The 18,276-nt window shown below is 41.2% G+C and overlaps 1 protein-coding gene across 1 annotated transcript in view; it reads left to right on the top strand.

The window, feature by feature from the left end:
- The window catches only part of LOC144755668 (leukotriene B4 receptor 1-like), a 77,784-nt gene extending 61,957 nt beyond the window's left edge, over nt 1-15,827 (top strand). Inside the window, exon 2 of the mRNA XM_078644837.1 lies at nt 10,404-15,827. Coding sequence (XP_078500963.1) covers nt 10,421-11,521 — 1,101 coding nt within the window. The 5' untranslated portion in view covers nt 10,404-10,420 and the 3' untranslated portion in view covers nt 11,522-15,827. The remainder of the gene's footprint in view (nt 1-10,403) is intronic.
- The last annotated feature ends 2,449 nt before the right edge of the window (nt 15,828-18,276 follow it).

The following is an 18,276-nucleotide window of genomic DNA, read 5'->3' as shown; positions in this document are numbered from 1 at the left end:
TGGAGTGGTGTAGAGTGGAGTGTCATGGAGTGGCGTAGAGTGGAGTGATGTAGAATGATGTAGAGTGTCCTGGAGTTTCGTGGAAGGGGTAGATAAGACTGACGTAGAGTGGAAGAGCGTAAAGTGGTGGGGCGTAAAGTGGAATAGAGAGACATACAATGGAGTAACATAGAGTGGAGTAGAGTGTCATGGAGTAGAATAGAGTGTCATAAAGTGGGGTGCATAGAGTGTTTTAGGTGGGAGTGTCATAGAGTGAAGTAGCATAGAGTGGAGTTCAGTGTCATACAGCAGAGTGGAGTACAGTGGAATTGAGTGGCATGAAGTGGCATAGAGAGAGTTGCATACAGTAAAGTTGAGTTTTGTGGTATAGAGTAGATTGTTGTAGTATGGAGTGGCATAGAGGGTTGTGGAGGGTGTAGAGTCAGAGAGTAGAGTAGACTGGACTAGAGTGGAGTGGCATGACATAGGGTGGAGTGGCGTAGAGTGGAGTGGCGTAGAGTAGAGTAAAGTGTTGTAGAGTGGAGTGGTATAGCATTGAGTGGAGTAAGTGTCATAGAGTGGAGTGGTGTACAGTGGGGTAGAGTGTCAGAGTGGAGTGTTGTATTATCAAGTGTCGTGTTGTAGAGTGTTGTGGCGTAGAATGGAGGAGAGTACAGTGGAGGTGCATAGAATGGAGCGGCAAGTCATAGAGTAGACTGGTGTGTTGTAGTGTGGCTTAGAGAGGAGAGGCATAGAGTGGAGCAGCATAGAGTGCAATGTCATAGAGTGGAGTGGCGTTGATGTAGAGGGGCGTGTCGTAGAGTAGAGTGGCGTATTGCAGAGTGGTGTGTCGTAGAGTGACTTTGAGTGGAGGGGCATAGAGTAGAGTGCCATAGAGTGGAGTGTTATGTCCTAGAGTAGAGTGCAGTGACGTGACGTGTCATAGAGTGGAGGGGAGTGTCATAGAGTAGAGTGGCATGTTGCAGAGCAGTATAGCGTGGCAGCTCACAGAGTGGAGTAGAGTGTTGTAGAGAGTAGTGTTGTAGAGTGGAGCGGCATTGGGTGGAGTATGCATGGTGTGATAGCACACTGCCATTACAGACAAAATATTCTCAATTGAAATGACCATTACATTTGCACAGATATACAGTTTTACTGAAGACTATACAGGCAGCGCACAAACAATAATGTGTGGAAATGTCATCACCTAGTGTACTGATTTGTTTTGATCATATTAAAATATTTATTTCAACTACACTTCATAATATTTAAAAAAAATGCTTACTTTGTGCTTTCCTGATTCTGTTGTATTCTAAAATATCTGCACAGTTAATTTACAAACATTTACATTTTGTTGTGTGCTAGAAAAAGTCTGTCCTTTCAGAGCATTATTGTCACATAAATCCTCTCACCTGAAGTCAGAGAAAGAAACGTAGACACAAGCTCCCTGGGAAAACAGAGCCTGACATTTGACCTCTGTCTTAGAATGCACAGCAAATGTGACAATATAAGAACAAGGTTTAAAGGCCTGTTTAGAGAAAACAAGATCTCGTGGAAGAATACAGTTAACAGGCTATGCTCCACGGGAAGAATGAACTCAAGCTGGACAACCTAAAATAAATAAAGCAAGCAAAAATGAGTTTGAAAACACAAAGCCAATGGTAAGCAATGGGATGGATGCATTTCCAGGTAAGCTTTCAGAATGTCCCCAAGACGTTGTTTGCAACCAAACAGCTGCACTGTCTAGAAGGCTTCTACCTAAAAAATGTGTACACCTGAGCACAGACCTAGCTTTTGTCCAGTTCATCAGGGTGCACTTATGGGCATACAGGAAATGCACGCTACATTGGGAATCAGAGACCTGGGGTCGTACCATGATGCAGTTCTCTGCGCTGCACCCATGTAAAAGGGGCTGGAACGTTTCTTCTTTCCATCTATAACATGTATATTAACTCTAGAAATGTCTGAGTTAGCACATTTGCTGCTGACAGCAAGGCTCGGAAACACAGCACCAGTGGCGTTTGGAAACTTGAGGGGAGCCCCCTGCAATGTACACAGAGGAGCCGCCCTCCCCAGCTCACCACCTATCACTTTTGCTGAGGGGGCCCTCTGGAGCTCGGGCCCCCCTGCATCGTGGGCCGGGCCGCATTAACAGCATTATAGGCCCCACGGCGAAGTAGTGCACTGGGCCCTGTTTACACAACCGCTCACAGGAATTAAACATTTTAACAGGAAATTTGTGTTACATTTTGCTCTGCATGGAGCCCCTACGCTTGTGGGGCCCTTGGGCAACTGCCCAGCGTGCCCATGAGCTAAGATGGCACTAGAGCCTATGGTGGCTTATGTTATGACACTGTACAGCACAGTAATTGGCTCTTTGTGTTTCCGAGCTCTGCTGTCCTCAGCAAATGCACTCAACCTGAGAATTTCTCATGGTAATGTATATACTACAGAAATAAAAACAGCATTTGCAATGCAATAGGTCTCGCATTAATGAGAGTTTAAGTTTATTGGCAATGCAATAGCTTAAACACTCGCAAATGCGAGACCAATTGCGTAGCACATATTTGTTTTTTTACTAGTACCCATGCAGTGCTTTCACCTTCATGAAGGCTACGCCCTTTTCTTTAGCCAATCCGCGTCTAAAGAAAGGGGCATGTCTGACAATAAAATTAAATCGCAGCATTGGGGCTTTGCAAAAAAAAGCATCTGTTTGTTAAGTTGACAAACAGATGTTTGCTTTTTTTGGTAAAAGCGTCCATGCAGTGCTTTCACTTTAATGTCAGCCGCAAACCTTTCTTTAGATGCAGTTTGTGTAAAGAAAGTGGCACAGCATCTATGATTGTGGAAGCGCTGCATCAGAGATAGTAAACAAAATAAATGAGCGCAGCCGCTAAATGAGGACCACGCTGCTAAAATAAATCAAAAAACACAGCTGCTATAGTTAACGTGGACCTCCATTAGTAAAAATGTCAATAAAAGCGTGCGACGTGCCGTGAGTTAGTAGGTGGAATAGGGGTAGAGCATTAAATAAAATAGTGCTCACCAACTTGTAAGGTGGTACCAAGGAGGTACTAACAAGGCTAATAATGACTCGGAAGCCGGTGTTTATGAAGGACAATGACAAAAGCTAATTAAAAATATGGGCAGAGAGTGGGTGGGGCTTCAAAGCCATACTCCACTACTGCATGGCACTGCCCAGCTTGACCTAAATAAAAATAGTTTTACTCAATGAAAACATGTCAATGTCTGTAACGAGACTAAAGACCAAAGGTTCCCGCTTTTAGGTGGTCATATTCAGTTTACTGGACAGTAACTAGGTGTCCGGGATAGAATCTGTAGTACAGAAATCCAAAATGAGGCAGAACATACCATCAACAGTCAAGAAGACTGCTACCAATTCAGAACAATTATATACACAAAAAGCATTACATTCACTGGATCTCTTCGAGCAGAACAGCACAGATAATGCTACAGTTTAGATGAACCATGCTGCATAGCATGTGGAATAGTCAAGTGACATAGTGGCTATTCTTGTAGTGGCAAAAACATCCACTGCAAAAAGGAAATCTTGATGTACTACGCATTGCGAATCATTACCCATCAATGTTAGTAAATCAATGGATTATGCCATTATCTACTCACAGTTCCGGTTCCATGGTTCAGAACATTCTAGTATACAAGGGGCACATTCACAAGAGTTAAAGCATGGGCAAAGCACTGCAGTAATATTATAAATTGCTAGAATCTTATTTTGTATTCCCATAAATTCTTAATCTTGAGGACTACTAAATCGCTACAAATAACATCACATAAGGAAGATGGATCATTGTAAAGCGTTTCATAAATCAGAATGGAGATGTTCACTATCAGCCTCAAATCCATATCGAAATGAGGGGAACACAATCTTTAGGCATATCAAGATGGCGCCCATGCTCACTGCACCAGCCTCGGCGTAGTGACACCGGATGACGGGTGTACATCACATCCGGATGTATGAAGGGACCAAACACGCCAGCCAGCGTCCCTGCCACCTTCTTAATGGCCGCTGACACAAGATGCACGGGAACGGTTGAGGAAACACGCTGTCCTCCTACTCACCCGGTAAGGAGTAGCAGGAATGGGCTCTGCAGTTCTTAATCAGTTCTATATTGACGGGCAGGCGTTATTTGAGTGATGCATGGGCGGGACCCCCGAGGCACAGGCCCTGAGGGTTCCTGTTGGAGTCTTTAGTCCCTGAGTATGTCCATCTACTAGACCAGGATACTGCAATACTGGCAGGCGGATGATCACCGATTATCACAAATGTTGGCATGTGAGCTAATAATGGGCAGAAATGGTATAAAAGCTTTATTAACCACCCGTAGATAATCACGCCAGGATGCCAGTTAGAGGCGGAGCCGCCTACATGAATACATCTACAGTTGGTGGCACCGATAGACAGTCATGATATGGACTCATTTAACAACTACCAGGAGCATGGATTTTAACTATAGAAATGTTATCTCCACCGACTAACCGATGGTAGAAGGGGATAAAGACCACGATAAAGATCACGAACAAAGGGTCACAGGTATGCCCATACTGGGCACCATAGCGGTAATTAAACAATGGCTAATCATGTGAACCAGTGTCTGTGAGGGGGATCCATTATCCCGGGTTGTACTGGCTATTTGTTGTCTGTGTTTTTAAATTGTGTCCTCTAGGTACTCATTGGCCGCTGAATCAAAGCAGAAAGGTGAGAACTGACCCTTGCCCTGAAGAAATTGCAAAAATCCATTAAAGACAATGAAACATGTTGGCCCTCTAAAATTAGAAGGCAACTGAGTGTCTTTTAATCGAACAAACCCATGGCATAGAATAAAGAATGGTAGCTAGTGATGGTTTACCTAATTTTTAACATAACAAGGTGGTCCTAATAGCAGTAGGTCTCACATTGTTTGGGGTCAGGAATTAAGCAACAGGTAGACATGTCCTATTGCTTATTTTATCAGTTAATTACAACTCACTGATTGGGGATAGTATTTGCTCACCGCACTTGCACACTGCATATATATTAAAAAAAATTGTCTTCACACTTTTTGTTTGGTATGGAAGGTGCTAATGATGAGAACCAGAGCCCACTGGTGAGAACCTATCAGTGGACTCCCATGATGTTACTTCCGTGAGGCACTCTATACCTTTGTACACTTTTTCTTGTCTTTTTTCTTGTATAATACATGTGTTGATTTTTTTCACAATAGTGTAGAATGATCTATGTTACACTATACATTGAGATGAGTACAGATAGGGCACACAACGCATTAGAGAGCAGGGACCAATGTTGGCAAACTTTGGACTTTGACAATTGCCAGTGTATTACGCAAAGACGTAGTGAATACATATACACATGTGGTCATAAGCCATCTGCTCCATACATAAGGGTCAGGTCAAATATATAGTGTAGTATTCAGTGAGTGGGGGCTTGACCTGGTCCGTATTGAACCCCTCTAGCTCTATGTTGAATAAATAGACTACTAAATCGAGACTGGTATCTTAAATTAATGCACTTAAACTGCTTAAGATGCTTAAACTGGATCCAACGTGTTTAGGGATCAAATTATGGTACGATGAGAGGCTCTAGACTAGTGTTGCAAACATCCAATTTGCCAATCAAACAGGTGGTAGGTGCTGTTACATTGAGCTGCGCCTTCCTTTTGAAATCCATCACATAACTTGCATTGCCTTCTACCACAAGAAACTCTTAAATCTGTTATAGTGGCCACCATCCTCCCAAAGTTAGACTATTCTAATTCTACCTAGGGACCTATGACAGCCTTTCATATACTCTCCATGCACTCAGGGGCCACCTGGAGGCACATCCCAGGGAGCACAGAGACAGCAGGATTGCAGTGTCTGAAGTCTGACCTCACAGGTCTACTAGGGGCAGTACATGTTGGCTTTGACTTAAACGTGGTGGAAGTAGAGACGCGCGAGCTTGCGAAACAAAATGTCCGCCTCCTGGTAAGTTTTGCTTTTCACAGCCCGTTTTTAGACCAAGTACTACGATATTTTTGGCAGAATATCCTCCTTAATGAAGTTGCTGTGCTCCGAAGCCCTTACCTACTGCTGTAAGGCTTTTCCAGGAATTTCTGTTGTTGGAAGTGGTGTTTTCTTCCCTACTGCTCCCAGCTCTGCCTCGAGGTATTGCCCAGCTTGTCTGTCAGGGGGGTGGAGTAACTGTTGAAGAGAGGGCCTGGCTTTGGCCTAACCACTCCCACAGTCTGTTTTAGCTGCTGCACCAATTATTTTTTCAAGCATTTTGTCTGCAATAATCACCTTTTCCTTAATTTTACATTTCTCTACATCCTTAATTCTTAAAAAAGGAAAATGGAAAATAAAAATATGCAAACACCTCATAATAAAAGGAAGCAACAGGTTTCTCCACCTCCAGTTAAATATAAGGTGGTGGAGTGAACCTTCTTTGACATTCATTCTTGATGAAATTCAAGCACTGATACAGTTGGGTGAGAGATAGAAAAATAGCTCAAATACATGGCTAGTATGTCAATGAACGTTTTGGCAATATAACTTACGCATTTTTAACTTACCAGAGGATGTTGAATTGCAGATTATATTTAGAGAATCTGATTCCTGGCCTTCTAAACATCAAATTTCTGGAGAAATTAGAAATTGATAAAGCATGTAGAATTCCATCTCATCGTAATCCTTATCACACAAACCCACGACAAATGATATTTAAAGTTTACGTCACCATCATTTGATCTTGATAAGGAAAGCAGCACAATAAATTCCTTCCTTAATGGTCAATGGTAATAAAATCTTTATTCACCAACACTTTGCTAAAGATACTGTTAAGATTTGCAGGGAATTCACAGCTTTTTGCCTTCGGCTAAGAAGTCTTGGATATAAATATGGTCTTTTTGACCCTTCAATAATGCGCATTTGGAAACATAGCTTTTCAAAGTCCTTCTATCGACCTGAAGACTTAAGATTGTTCCTGGATCAACATTCACAGCATTCAATAGATACACATAATTCTGTTACTTGAATATTATTGTTACGTATATTTCTGACAAATTTACTGTTTATTTTCACATGGGGGTCCAACGGTTTCAGTCATGCTTGTAAAGCAGGTGTGCGTTTCATTCCTGTTATTAATGTTTAACTGATGTCGTATTTTTCATGTTGGTTTGTATTTTCTTTTTCCTACTCTCTCCTTTTACCCTGTTCTGGAGCTACTATTCTTCATATTCTTTCTCCACTTTGTTGTCCTATTCTTGATTTTTTCCTTCTATCATTGTTTACTACGGCTAATGTTCATAATGTCAAGATAATCTCTTTAATGCCAAGGGGTTACGTCATCCTGTTAAAGGTACAACATTTTAGATTATTTAGGTAGTTGTAAAGCAGATATTTGTTTTATACATGAAACACCTATTGATGACAAAATCTTAGATTATATGAAAAAAAGGTGGGTTGATAGCATAATAACTTCTCCTGCAAATGGCAAAAAAATAGTGTTGCTATTCTTTTTGCAAAAAGACTACATTGCCAAATTTTGAGTAAATCTTCAGATACAGAAGATAGATATGTAATAGCTAAAATTAAAGTTCATGATTCAGTCATGTTTTTACTAAATGTATATGGTCCAACTGCGGATGATCCTATATTTTGGTCTACTTTAACTACTGAAGTACTCATGTTGGGTAACATTCCTCTTATAGTTTGAGGAGATTTCAACATTATATCTGATCCTTTATTAGATAGATTCTCTCTCACTAAATTTTGACCCCCTAAAGCATTTTTTGCTTTCAAATCCTTTCTTCAAACCACAAGGTTGGTAGATATTTGGCGATTACACTTTTCTATAGAAATTTTTATTACATATTTTTCTAATCCTCATAACTCTCACTTTAGGCTTGATTATTTATTAATTTCTAGACAATTAATTACCTCTGTGGTCACTCCTACTATTGGTAATATTGATATTTCGGATCATGCCTCAATTTCTTTTATTTTGAAATTGAATTCAAATTTTACAACACAATCCAGATGGCGAATGAATACTAGTATTGTTCTTAATGAACAAAATAAACCAAAACTATTAAATGCTCTGCATGATTCCTCTCTTCACAACCTAGAAGGCTCTATGTGAATAGATGGGATGCTTTTAAAGCCTACATTAGAGGAGCCTCTATTTCTCTCATGGCACATGAAAATAAAACTTTTAATGCAAAAATTAAAGATTTGAACAAACAAATCACAAAATATCAGAGACTTTTTATTACATCTAATAATCCTCAATATAGATTGAAATTGCAAAAACTTAGATATGAGTTTAATTCAATCCTTAGCAGAAGAGCTGGTACTCAACTTTCAAACCCTAAAGCCAAATTTTGTTCTAATGCTAATAGATCAGGAAGACTTTTAGCCAATTATTTACGCATTAAATAGGATAATACACAAATAACTTCAATTCATGGCTCTAATGGTAAAGTTGCTTTATCTCAAAATTATATTGTTAATGAATTTCTGGATTTTTATACTACTTTATATAACAAACCTAACTTTGATGATTCTTTGTTAATTGATTCTTTTTTATGTAAATGTGGATTGCCCAAGATTTGCCAATAAAATAAAACCGAATTAGATTTGCCTATTACTCAAGATGAAATTTTATTATCCATAATGCCTCTTAAAAAAAAATCCCCAGGAGCCGATGGTATTCCCGCAGAATTTTATAAAGAATTTCAGTTACAGTTTATTCCTCATTTATTTAAACTTTTTACCTTTTTTGGTTCTACGGGAGTTACTATAGGTTCTTTTACTGAGGCTTTAAATATTGTACTACCCAAACCTAACAATGACCCTACACTTGTGTTAAATTACCGTCCTATCTCCTTAATAAACCAAGATTGTAAACTTTATGCCAAAATATTTATTGTTATCATTCATTTTCAAAACCTGTTGATTATTATTTATCTTCTAAAAATATGTAACTGTTTTTAGATATTTATTGCCATTATAATAGTCCAGTCTTTACTTTATAGTAGCTCTGCTTTAATCATGTTTAATAAGATATTTATACATGCTTCTTCTCCTTTCCTTTTGTTTTTCTAGGAATATTATATTATATTGTGTTTACCCGTTGAAATTTGATTGCTGTTCTTAATATTTTTCTATTGTAATTGGGTATTTTTACGGTACTATTTTTTGTATTGTCATTTGTTTATTATAAAATGTAATAAACTATTTTGACTACAAAAAACGTGGTGGAAGCAACTGAAGATGCACACTATTTTTCCCCTCTGTCTGAAATGCATCTTGTAACTGTTGGCAGCAAACAGATGTGAGATACAATTCTGACAAAAGGTAAAATGGTGCTGCTGGTCTAATGCAACAACCCAATGCACTTCCTCATTTGCAGAAGGCATAGTTGGAGGTCACTGTGGAAGAAGCCAAACTCACTTTGCTTTGGGCTCGAGGATCCAAAAGGACCCCGAGCTGAGCCAAAGCCAGGCACACAGCTCGACCCAGGCTTGAGCTTGCAAGGGATCGCCAACCTCTAGAAGGTTGTTACATAAACATTACACCTGTGAGTAACACAGCTTATGAACATGGTTTGCAGTGAATTGCTTCTGTACAGTTTATTTGATCAATAGGAAACGCCTAGTTCTAATTAGGGTAAGGCACCTTGCATGCCGATTGGACGACCCCCTTCCCTTATGATCTGTGCTCACTGTTGTCATCCTAAGCACTTCCGTGAAAGAAGAAAGAAATCTATCTGTACGGAGCCAAACTCAGGCAGGCAATGCCCAAACAATGTAGTCTGCGTGCTGGCAGAGCATTCCCGATTGCCCCTAAGTGTAGAACTACTCTATAAACACATTGGCACGAGCCACAGGAGCCAGGCACCCATCGCTCTGTGTCTGGCTGCTGAGGTTGTGATGCTTTGCTGCACTTGTAGGTCCACAAGGGATTAGTGGAGCAGATTCACATTTATGGAACATTTGAATGTTTAAGGGGAACTTGAAAAGAGTAGCTACTTAAACTTAAAGGCACATAGGCACTACTGGCAGTGGATTAGGTAGGTGGGACGATTATCAGTGTTCAAGGAATTCAGAAATTCTGGGTATGATGATTAACAGGGCACATTGGAACTGAGGCATGAAGGGTCCTAGCTAACATTACTTTGTTGAAAAGAGTGAGAGAGTCCCTTTCCGTGGTTGGGCGAGTTCATGGGAATGCAGCACAGTACTGAACATCCGGTAGTTTGAATGGGCAAGGCACAGATGCCTCTCACTAGCCCTTGGGATGCTCAGCAGGTGATGGGCTAACAGTTTGGTGTTTAATTGGAAGTGTGATATGTTTAACTAACTCTATTGACTTCTCACGACTAACTGTATCACATTTTCCCCCAGGAGGAAGAACTAAGACGATGGCGAGCTTTCCCACCAACTCCACCTACCTCAACTCCTCCTTCTTCAACAGCACCCCGGTGCTGGCGCCTCCAAAGGGACCAGGTGCCTCACCAACGGTGGGAATTGCCATCCTTTCTGTGGCACTGATCATCGGCCTTCCTGGCAATTTGTTCATCATATGGACCATCCTGGCCATCATGAAGAAGCGCACTGTCACCTGCCTCCTGATTCTGCACCTGGCTGTGGCCGACACGGTCGTGCTACTCACAGCTCCATTCTTTATCCATCTTCTGACCACGGGCTACTGGGCCTTCGGGGTTGCCATCTGCAAGATCTGCCACTACATCGGCTGTCTGAGTATGTATGCTAGCATCTTTCTCATTGCCTCTATGAGCCTGGACCGTTTTCTTGCTGTGGCCAAGCCCTATGTGTCGCAGAAGGTACGCACCAAAGTGATGGTCATGGCGATTATACTGGGCATCTGGGCTCTGTCGTTCGTGTTAGCCATACCAATGCCCTTTTATAGGGTGATTTTCCCCAACCCAGCCAATGGTCTGCTAGTCTGCATTCCATTCCATAGCAGTTACAAACACATCATATTCCAGTACCTCTTTGAGACGATATTTGGCTTCATTATTCCCTATGCAGCCATTCTTACCAGTTACATCTATATATACTTACGGTTAAAAAGTGCTCAGTTCCAGCGCAAACGTAAGACTGGGCGCCTCATCACTATTATTATGGTGACCTTTGCCGTTTTCTGGCTCCCCTACCATGCTATCAACGTTATCCAAGTCCTTGGAAACATGGCATCAGGCACATCCGGTGACAGTCTGAAGAAGGCGGCCAAGGCGTTTCGTCCCAATGTTACAGCACTGGCCTTCCTTAGCAGCAGTGTCAACCCCATCCTCTATGCCTTCGCCGGCAGCTCCTTCATCAAGTCTGCTGGCCTGGGATTCATGGCCAAGCTCTTCGAAGGCACGGCCTCTGAGGGCTCCAGTATCCGGAAGGCATCCCTGGCTTTCCAGCGGCAGCGCAGCAGGAATGATTCTGTGGAGATGGAGAAAATTGAAGTCAATCCAGGAAGCAAAAGCACTTCTACAACAATGTCACGATGAACTATGGGAGAAGGTACTTTCTGGATTCTGCTAACAATACAGATGCCTCACCCTTCTCAAGCTGAGTAAAGCTAAAGGGTTACTACACCTCTAAGCACAGTACATTTAAGAGAAGAGTTAACAGAGGGAATTTCAGTACCATGTTTGTTTGCACCACCATAATACACTGTCAGTGGTAAAAAAACGTTTTTCAGGCACCCTACCAATTTGTGTTTTCTGTTCCATTGCTGCAGTGCCAGCCACATACATGTCTGACTGAACTTTGTAGAATGATGCAAACCTTTCATCACACCATGAACCTGGGACTGCAACTTACAGCTCTGCTGAGCCATTTGTCGGAAATCATGTATAATGCACAGCCTAAGATGGCGGATTATATTTAGTGAGAATGGAGAAAACCCAATCACAGACTCAGTATCAGAAGCCTCCTGGTGAACTTCAAGGACTTCTTGCACATTTCATTGTCTACCACTGCCTTCATTGGATCCTTCATTCCCAGAAATATTCTAGAGGGTCCCATCCTAGTGAGACCTAAGCAAAGAAAGCTTTGCATAGTGGACTGTGAGGAAAGGAATGTCTTCCAAAAATCTGGTGCCTTCATTCATAGACCTTTATCTCCGCTGTGAGCAACAAAGGAAGGATGCAACTGATACAACATGTATAGAGGATACAGGAGCAGAGATCAACTTAGATTACATCCTAGTTCTCATTAGTCTCTGCATCACATTTTAAGAGGGAATGGGACATGGGAATTATACACTGTGCACCAAACAGACACACTGCATCGGTATCTGTACAACATTTATATAGAAAATGAAGCGTTAGATCTATATTCTATGCACTCCTGGCACTTACTCCACTGGTGCCTATAAACACTTTAATAAACAATGGAGTATGAGATTTATACACAATGTGCCTTGGGACTCACATCAACACCTGTACAAACACTGAGCAGAAAAACAGGCATGAAATGTTTATAAAATGCACTGCCTGTGACTCACTTCAGAAGTGCCTATACTGCCACTACAGAGGGCATGGGCATAGGATAAATATATAAAGGTTACAGCTAGGGGGTTGGGAGTGCATTCTCTATAAAATGCACTCCCTGGACTCCCCTCACCAATGCAAGTATTATATTTATATATGAGGCAAGGACGACACACTTCTTTTGGTTGTGCTTTTTCACACACAACTTACCGGACATATTGTGAGCTACAACTATCAATCTTAGCCTATGATATTAGCTAGCACTCTCGCAAATGTACCCTTCTACAATATACAATGGGCACTTTAATCATTCATTTCATTAGCAAGGTTCAGCCCAACCTCATTATTAATTTGTATTCCCATTCTTTGCCATTACTCCCAACTCAGACTTTTCCATAATTTAACCCATCCCTGCTTTAGTAACTCAGCCAGATCTGCAATCCACTTTAGCCTCAATTTTAGTGTCAGCGTTCCTCTCATCCAACGGGCCACTTCCCCCTAGTCCTTGCTCTAACCTCCTCTCATCCAGAGGGTTCACTTCCCCCTTGTCCTTGCTCTAACCTCGATTTCTTCCATAGCAACTTCTTTCTTATACACCACCCTATAGTCCGACTCTATCTCGTCCTTAACCAAATCCTCGGTCTTATCCTGATTTGCACATTTCTTATGCATGTTACCTTTCGATCTACGCTCCATTTCAATACCATACATATCTGCTTTCCATTTTCTATTTTACTCACTAATTTCTCTATCATTTTTATCTCTTTTCACACTTCCCACTTTTTACACTTTAAAATGTAATACTCAGTAAAATACTGTTTGTCATATCTTTAATATCATTATGTATCCTCAGTGTCAACCTGAGTATCAGGTTTACCCCCATCCTAGCCCTCTATGTAAGCTATAATCTGATATTCACAGTAAATTAACCTCTTCTCCAATCTCATTTTATCTCCAATCCCATTCTCGTTTTTTCATTAAATACTCCACATAAGTACCATCCTAGATGCCAACCTCAAAGCAATCCTTTTGTCCCCTTTTATACTTTCCTTGTAAGTAATGCCCTAACGAAAATCTCATTCCTTATCTCAACCAAGATCCCATACAATCTCATCAATATTACCCAATCCTAAATCAAATTTAAGTTAAATCTTCTCTCTTCTACTTGCACCTTGTTCAGTAAAACAATATCTCTAGTAAGAAACATCTCTTTTTAAGTTTCAATAGCTTTATTAGCATGTTTCACAAAAGTGCAGAAAAAGAAAAGAAAACAGTATATCTTCCATATAATGCTTACCATGGTATACCTTGAAAAAACAAGTATCCTAAATCCCACCAAACAAGGATGATAAATTTGTTTATACGAAACCACAAGGGGAAAGGGAAAATCTGCTTTAAAACCTCAGCTGGCAATTTATTAACACATGAAATGGAAGCCTAAAGCCTGACAGCAGGGAGGGAGTTTTGACATATCTTAGATAATTAAAATACTAAATTCCAAAGAATGTCCGTGGTGACAACCACTTTATATACCACCATCAAAATCTATAAACCTATCAGTGAGGGTTCTGAACTGTAAATGCTTTATCCGGGCCAAGCTCTGCCTCAGCATTAGGCAATCATTCCTTCCATAATGGAACATAGCCCATTTCTCATTTACAACACTACTGTGGAGTAAACTATGATACCATCAACCATCATTTTAACCATCCTACAGCTCTGAACATTCATGGCACTAACCTTTTCCTTCTCACTCTTAAACTTCACAATTCAGAAAACTTCCAACTCACTCTGAACTTTCATATAATTTTCAAACTCAATTTCACTCTAAATTCTAATTGCATTTCAAACCTACATTTCACATATCCCCATTTCAATCTCAGTCTTAATCTCAAAGTCATCCTCCAGCACCCTCATTTCACTCTAATCTGAGCCTCATGATTGAATTCTCTATCTAATTTTTAACTACAATCTCGTTGTTAACATTTACATCACTGCCGACCATCTTTCTCTCTCTCTATCTAACTTCCAGCTACTAGTTCACTCTCAACCTCTGTATTTCTCAACATCTCATTGCTGCTTTCAACCATATCTCACTCTCAGCCCTACATTTCAGTCTCAATCTCTATCTCAAGTCCCATTTTACTCTCAACCTGTATCGCACGCAAATTCAATATATATCCTAATTTATATCCTACTCAGTTTCATTTTCCATCGAACTCTTGTAATCTTCAGGTTCAGCATCAAGCTCGTTGTCAAAATAATTTTCATCTCGATTGGGATAATCTTATTGATTTTACTTCAGATCCTCTTTCACCTCTATATGGAGCAATTCAGCATCGTGTTATCAGTGCACAGCATCCTATCCAACAATATGCAGGTGATATCTAGCTTAACCCAAGGGTCACTTCATATAGAAAAAAAATCTCTAATAACAATTCTTGTCATTCCCAGGCCAAGTAATAAATGCATTTATGTATACATTTTCAGCCTATTTTCTGAGTGTCAGGACCAATTATTGGCCTCTGCAGGATTCCAGCATTCTCACAACTCAAACAAAAAAGTCAGAATTCTTATTGAACTTTAGACAAGGAAAGCTCTCTTTCCTATCCAAGACTGGATCTCCCAAGTGTCGCCGAATGACTTTGTTTCAAAGATCTCAGCCTCTTCCAAATCCTTAGGTTTAGTATCGGAAGCTCAAGTGACCATGCTGCAAGACGTGGCTAAACTGCACCCTATTACCATCACATGCTCTTCAGAGCTAAGCTGTCCTGACTGTGTAAGCTGCAATTCATTTGATTGTCCTTTTTTTCGTGAACTGTGTTAACACTTTGCTGGCGGGCTGCCCGAAACTTCTTCATCTTTTACACCCACACTCTGCAGCTCACCTTATCCTTGGTGAAAAGACATGTTACCACATGAATCCCCTCTTCCTATTTCTTCGTCACTGTCACCCCGTGGTTGTTTGCATGTTCTTTAAGACCTCCTACGGCTCATGCAGCACACTCAATCTCCCTAACTGCATCTTTTCAAAGGGCAAACCCAAAATCACAGTGGAACCTGAAGAACCAGGATCCTTGGTGCCCCACAATGAAAGGAGACCCTCATAGACTTTGTCTCTTACCTAGCTACAGGGCCTCATAGACTGTTGTTTTCATATTACTTTGTACACATGCTGTGCTCCTGTAGTCTGTTACACCCTTCCCATCTCCCTTTTGTCATCCTAATATGAAATATTATTCACACATTTTCCCTGTAATGTCTTTTTGTTTCCACGTGAGCACTAGGTGCTTTACAAATAAATTCAATAAATTAAAAATAGCAAAGCTTTAATCCCATTCTTTGACTTGTCCTCTCTTTTATGTGACATTTACAAACCTGATGTTCACCACATCTCCAGTCCTATACTTCGGAATAGGCTTATTAATAGCCAGAGCCCCTCTTCTGACCCCCAAGTCGATACTCTGAGTCCATTTTCTATTGACAGTTTATCTTATTTCTCAGTCCCATCTTCATACCCCAGACCCATTCTCAATCACAATCACAATCAGAACCTTAACACCCAACCCCAACTTTAGCTCCAAGTCCAATGCTCACACTATGGCCCCATCCTTAGCCACATCCCATAGTTAAAACCCAGCCAGTTTGAACTATTATTACCACCCTAGTCTAGTCCTTAGGCCTAATGCTACCTGTAACCCCAGACCCACCCTCAGCCGGATTGCATACTCATCGCCAGTCTCATCCTACACTCTCTCCTTCCAGTCCCCGAGCTCTTCCGCTCCAGTCCATTGCTCATCCCATCTTCAGCCGCAGGTTGCATCCTCAGTCGTGAGTCCAGCTTCTCCTGAGGCACAGTCTCTTGCATCATCTTTACACCAAGTTTAATTCTCAGTTCCAATCCCTTTCTAAACAATGCCCCTCTTAAAGCAGTCTCATTATCAGTCCCAGGCCAAATGTAAGCCTCAGTCCAATTCTCAATCCTATTTTCAATGCTCTGTGCCCTAGCCTAGCCCTACTCCAAATATCCTTAGTCACGTGTCTGGTCCTAGCCGCACCCCCTCTCAGACTCATCATTAGCCCAGCCCCTCTTCAGTACTAGCTCATGTGGTCCATGGTCACCTCCCACCATCAGTCTCTTTCAGAACACAAGGCCCGGTCCAACCCTCATCCATGTCCCCATACTTGGCCTCAGTCCATTCCTCAGCTCTAGACATCGGACCGATCACGCACAATGTGCTAGTATGAAGGAACGATTTTGCTAAATATTGTTTGAACTTTCCAATTGGTGAAAAATAAAGCTCACTTTGTTAAAAACGATAGATCAGAGAGTGCAAGCATTACTAACTACATACAAAATATTGTAACTTGTTAAAGGCGATATTGGGCGTACTGCCTATTAATTCATGAAAAAGAAGGAAACTGTAAACATTATACTGATAATAATCTTAGAGCGCGTGCCAATATTCTCAATGAAATCAGACAGATAATGGTAATGGAGCCATGTGTTAGGTAATCTACAATCTGGTTGTTCAATCTGAACTTTACATCAGATGACTGTATTTTACATTGATATATTGTAAGGTTTTTCTCTGAGCAATCAACTTGAATATTATTACGTTATGCATCTAGTGGAGGGCGCTCACCACCCACATGCAGTGGCGCGTGATCTGCGTGAAGCAAGTTTGAATAGGACACGTTACAACGCAAGCATTTACAATGCATGCCTTTACAACACGGTTTTTACTTCGCATCATCCATTACAGCGCATGATTTTACAACGCATGCCATCACAATGCATTTTTAAAAACTACATTTACAACGCATTCCATTACAACACATACCATTACAACGCATACCATTACAACGCATAATACTTTTAGGGCAACAGTAAGGTAAGTGTTGCTTAGTGTAGGGGTCAAAATTACTATTCCCACTCCAGTGAGTGCAACAGTAGGGTAAGTATTGGATAGTGTAGGGGTAAAAATGACTATTCCCACTCCAGTGAATGCAACAGTAGGGTAAGTGTTGGATAGTGTAGGGATAAAAATTACTATTTCCCATTACTTACCTTATAATGCATTGTAATGGCATGCGTTGTAGTGACATGCGTTGTAAGGCATGTGTTGTAGTGATATGCATTGTAATAGCTGCATTGTAATGGCATGCGATGTAAAGGCAGTTGCGTTGTAAGGACTGCATTGTAAATATAGTGCGTTGTAATGGCTGTTTCCCAGCAAGTTTAGGACTGGTGGATCTCAAGTGTTAGGTCCTGCTCCCTAAACTGACTGAAAGGAGTTCAAGAGCTCATGAAGCCTGGACTTGGAAGGTTTGACCTTCCCAAAAGTTCCAGCCTCACTCAATCTTAGTTGCATACCCAACCCTAGTCCATCCTCAGCCTAAGTGACATCTGTAACAAAAGCTCTTCTCCCAGCCTTAGTACCAGTTTTATTCTCAGATCATGCTTCACACTTAGTCCCAGTAATGCCCAATCCCAGTACCACCTGTAGCCTCAGACCCACCTGTCACCCACTCGTGTCTCACTCCCAGTACCACCTGTAGCCTCAGACTCACCTATCGCCCACTCGCGTATCACTCCCAGTACCACCTGTAGCCTCAGACTCACCTATCACCCACTCGCATCTCACTCCCAGTACCAGCTGTAGCCTCAGACTCATCTATCACCCACTCGTGTCTCACTCCCAGTACCACCTGTAGCCTCAGACTCACCTATCGCCCACTCGCGTATCACTCCCACTACCACCTGT

Source organism: Lissotriton helveticus, chromosome 5_1, assembly GCF_964261635.1.
Source record: "Lissotriton helveticus chromosome 5_1, aLisHel1.1, whole genome shotgun sequence".
NCBI classification, from domain to species: Eukaryota; Metazoa; Chordata; class Amphibia; order Caudata; family Salamandridae; genus Lissotriton; species Lissotriton helveticus.
Note: the sequence above shows the minus strand (reverse complement) of the source record. Positions and strands in the feature narration are given on the sequence as shown.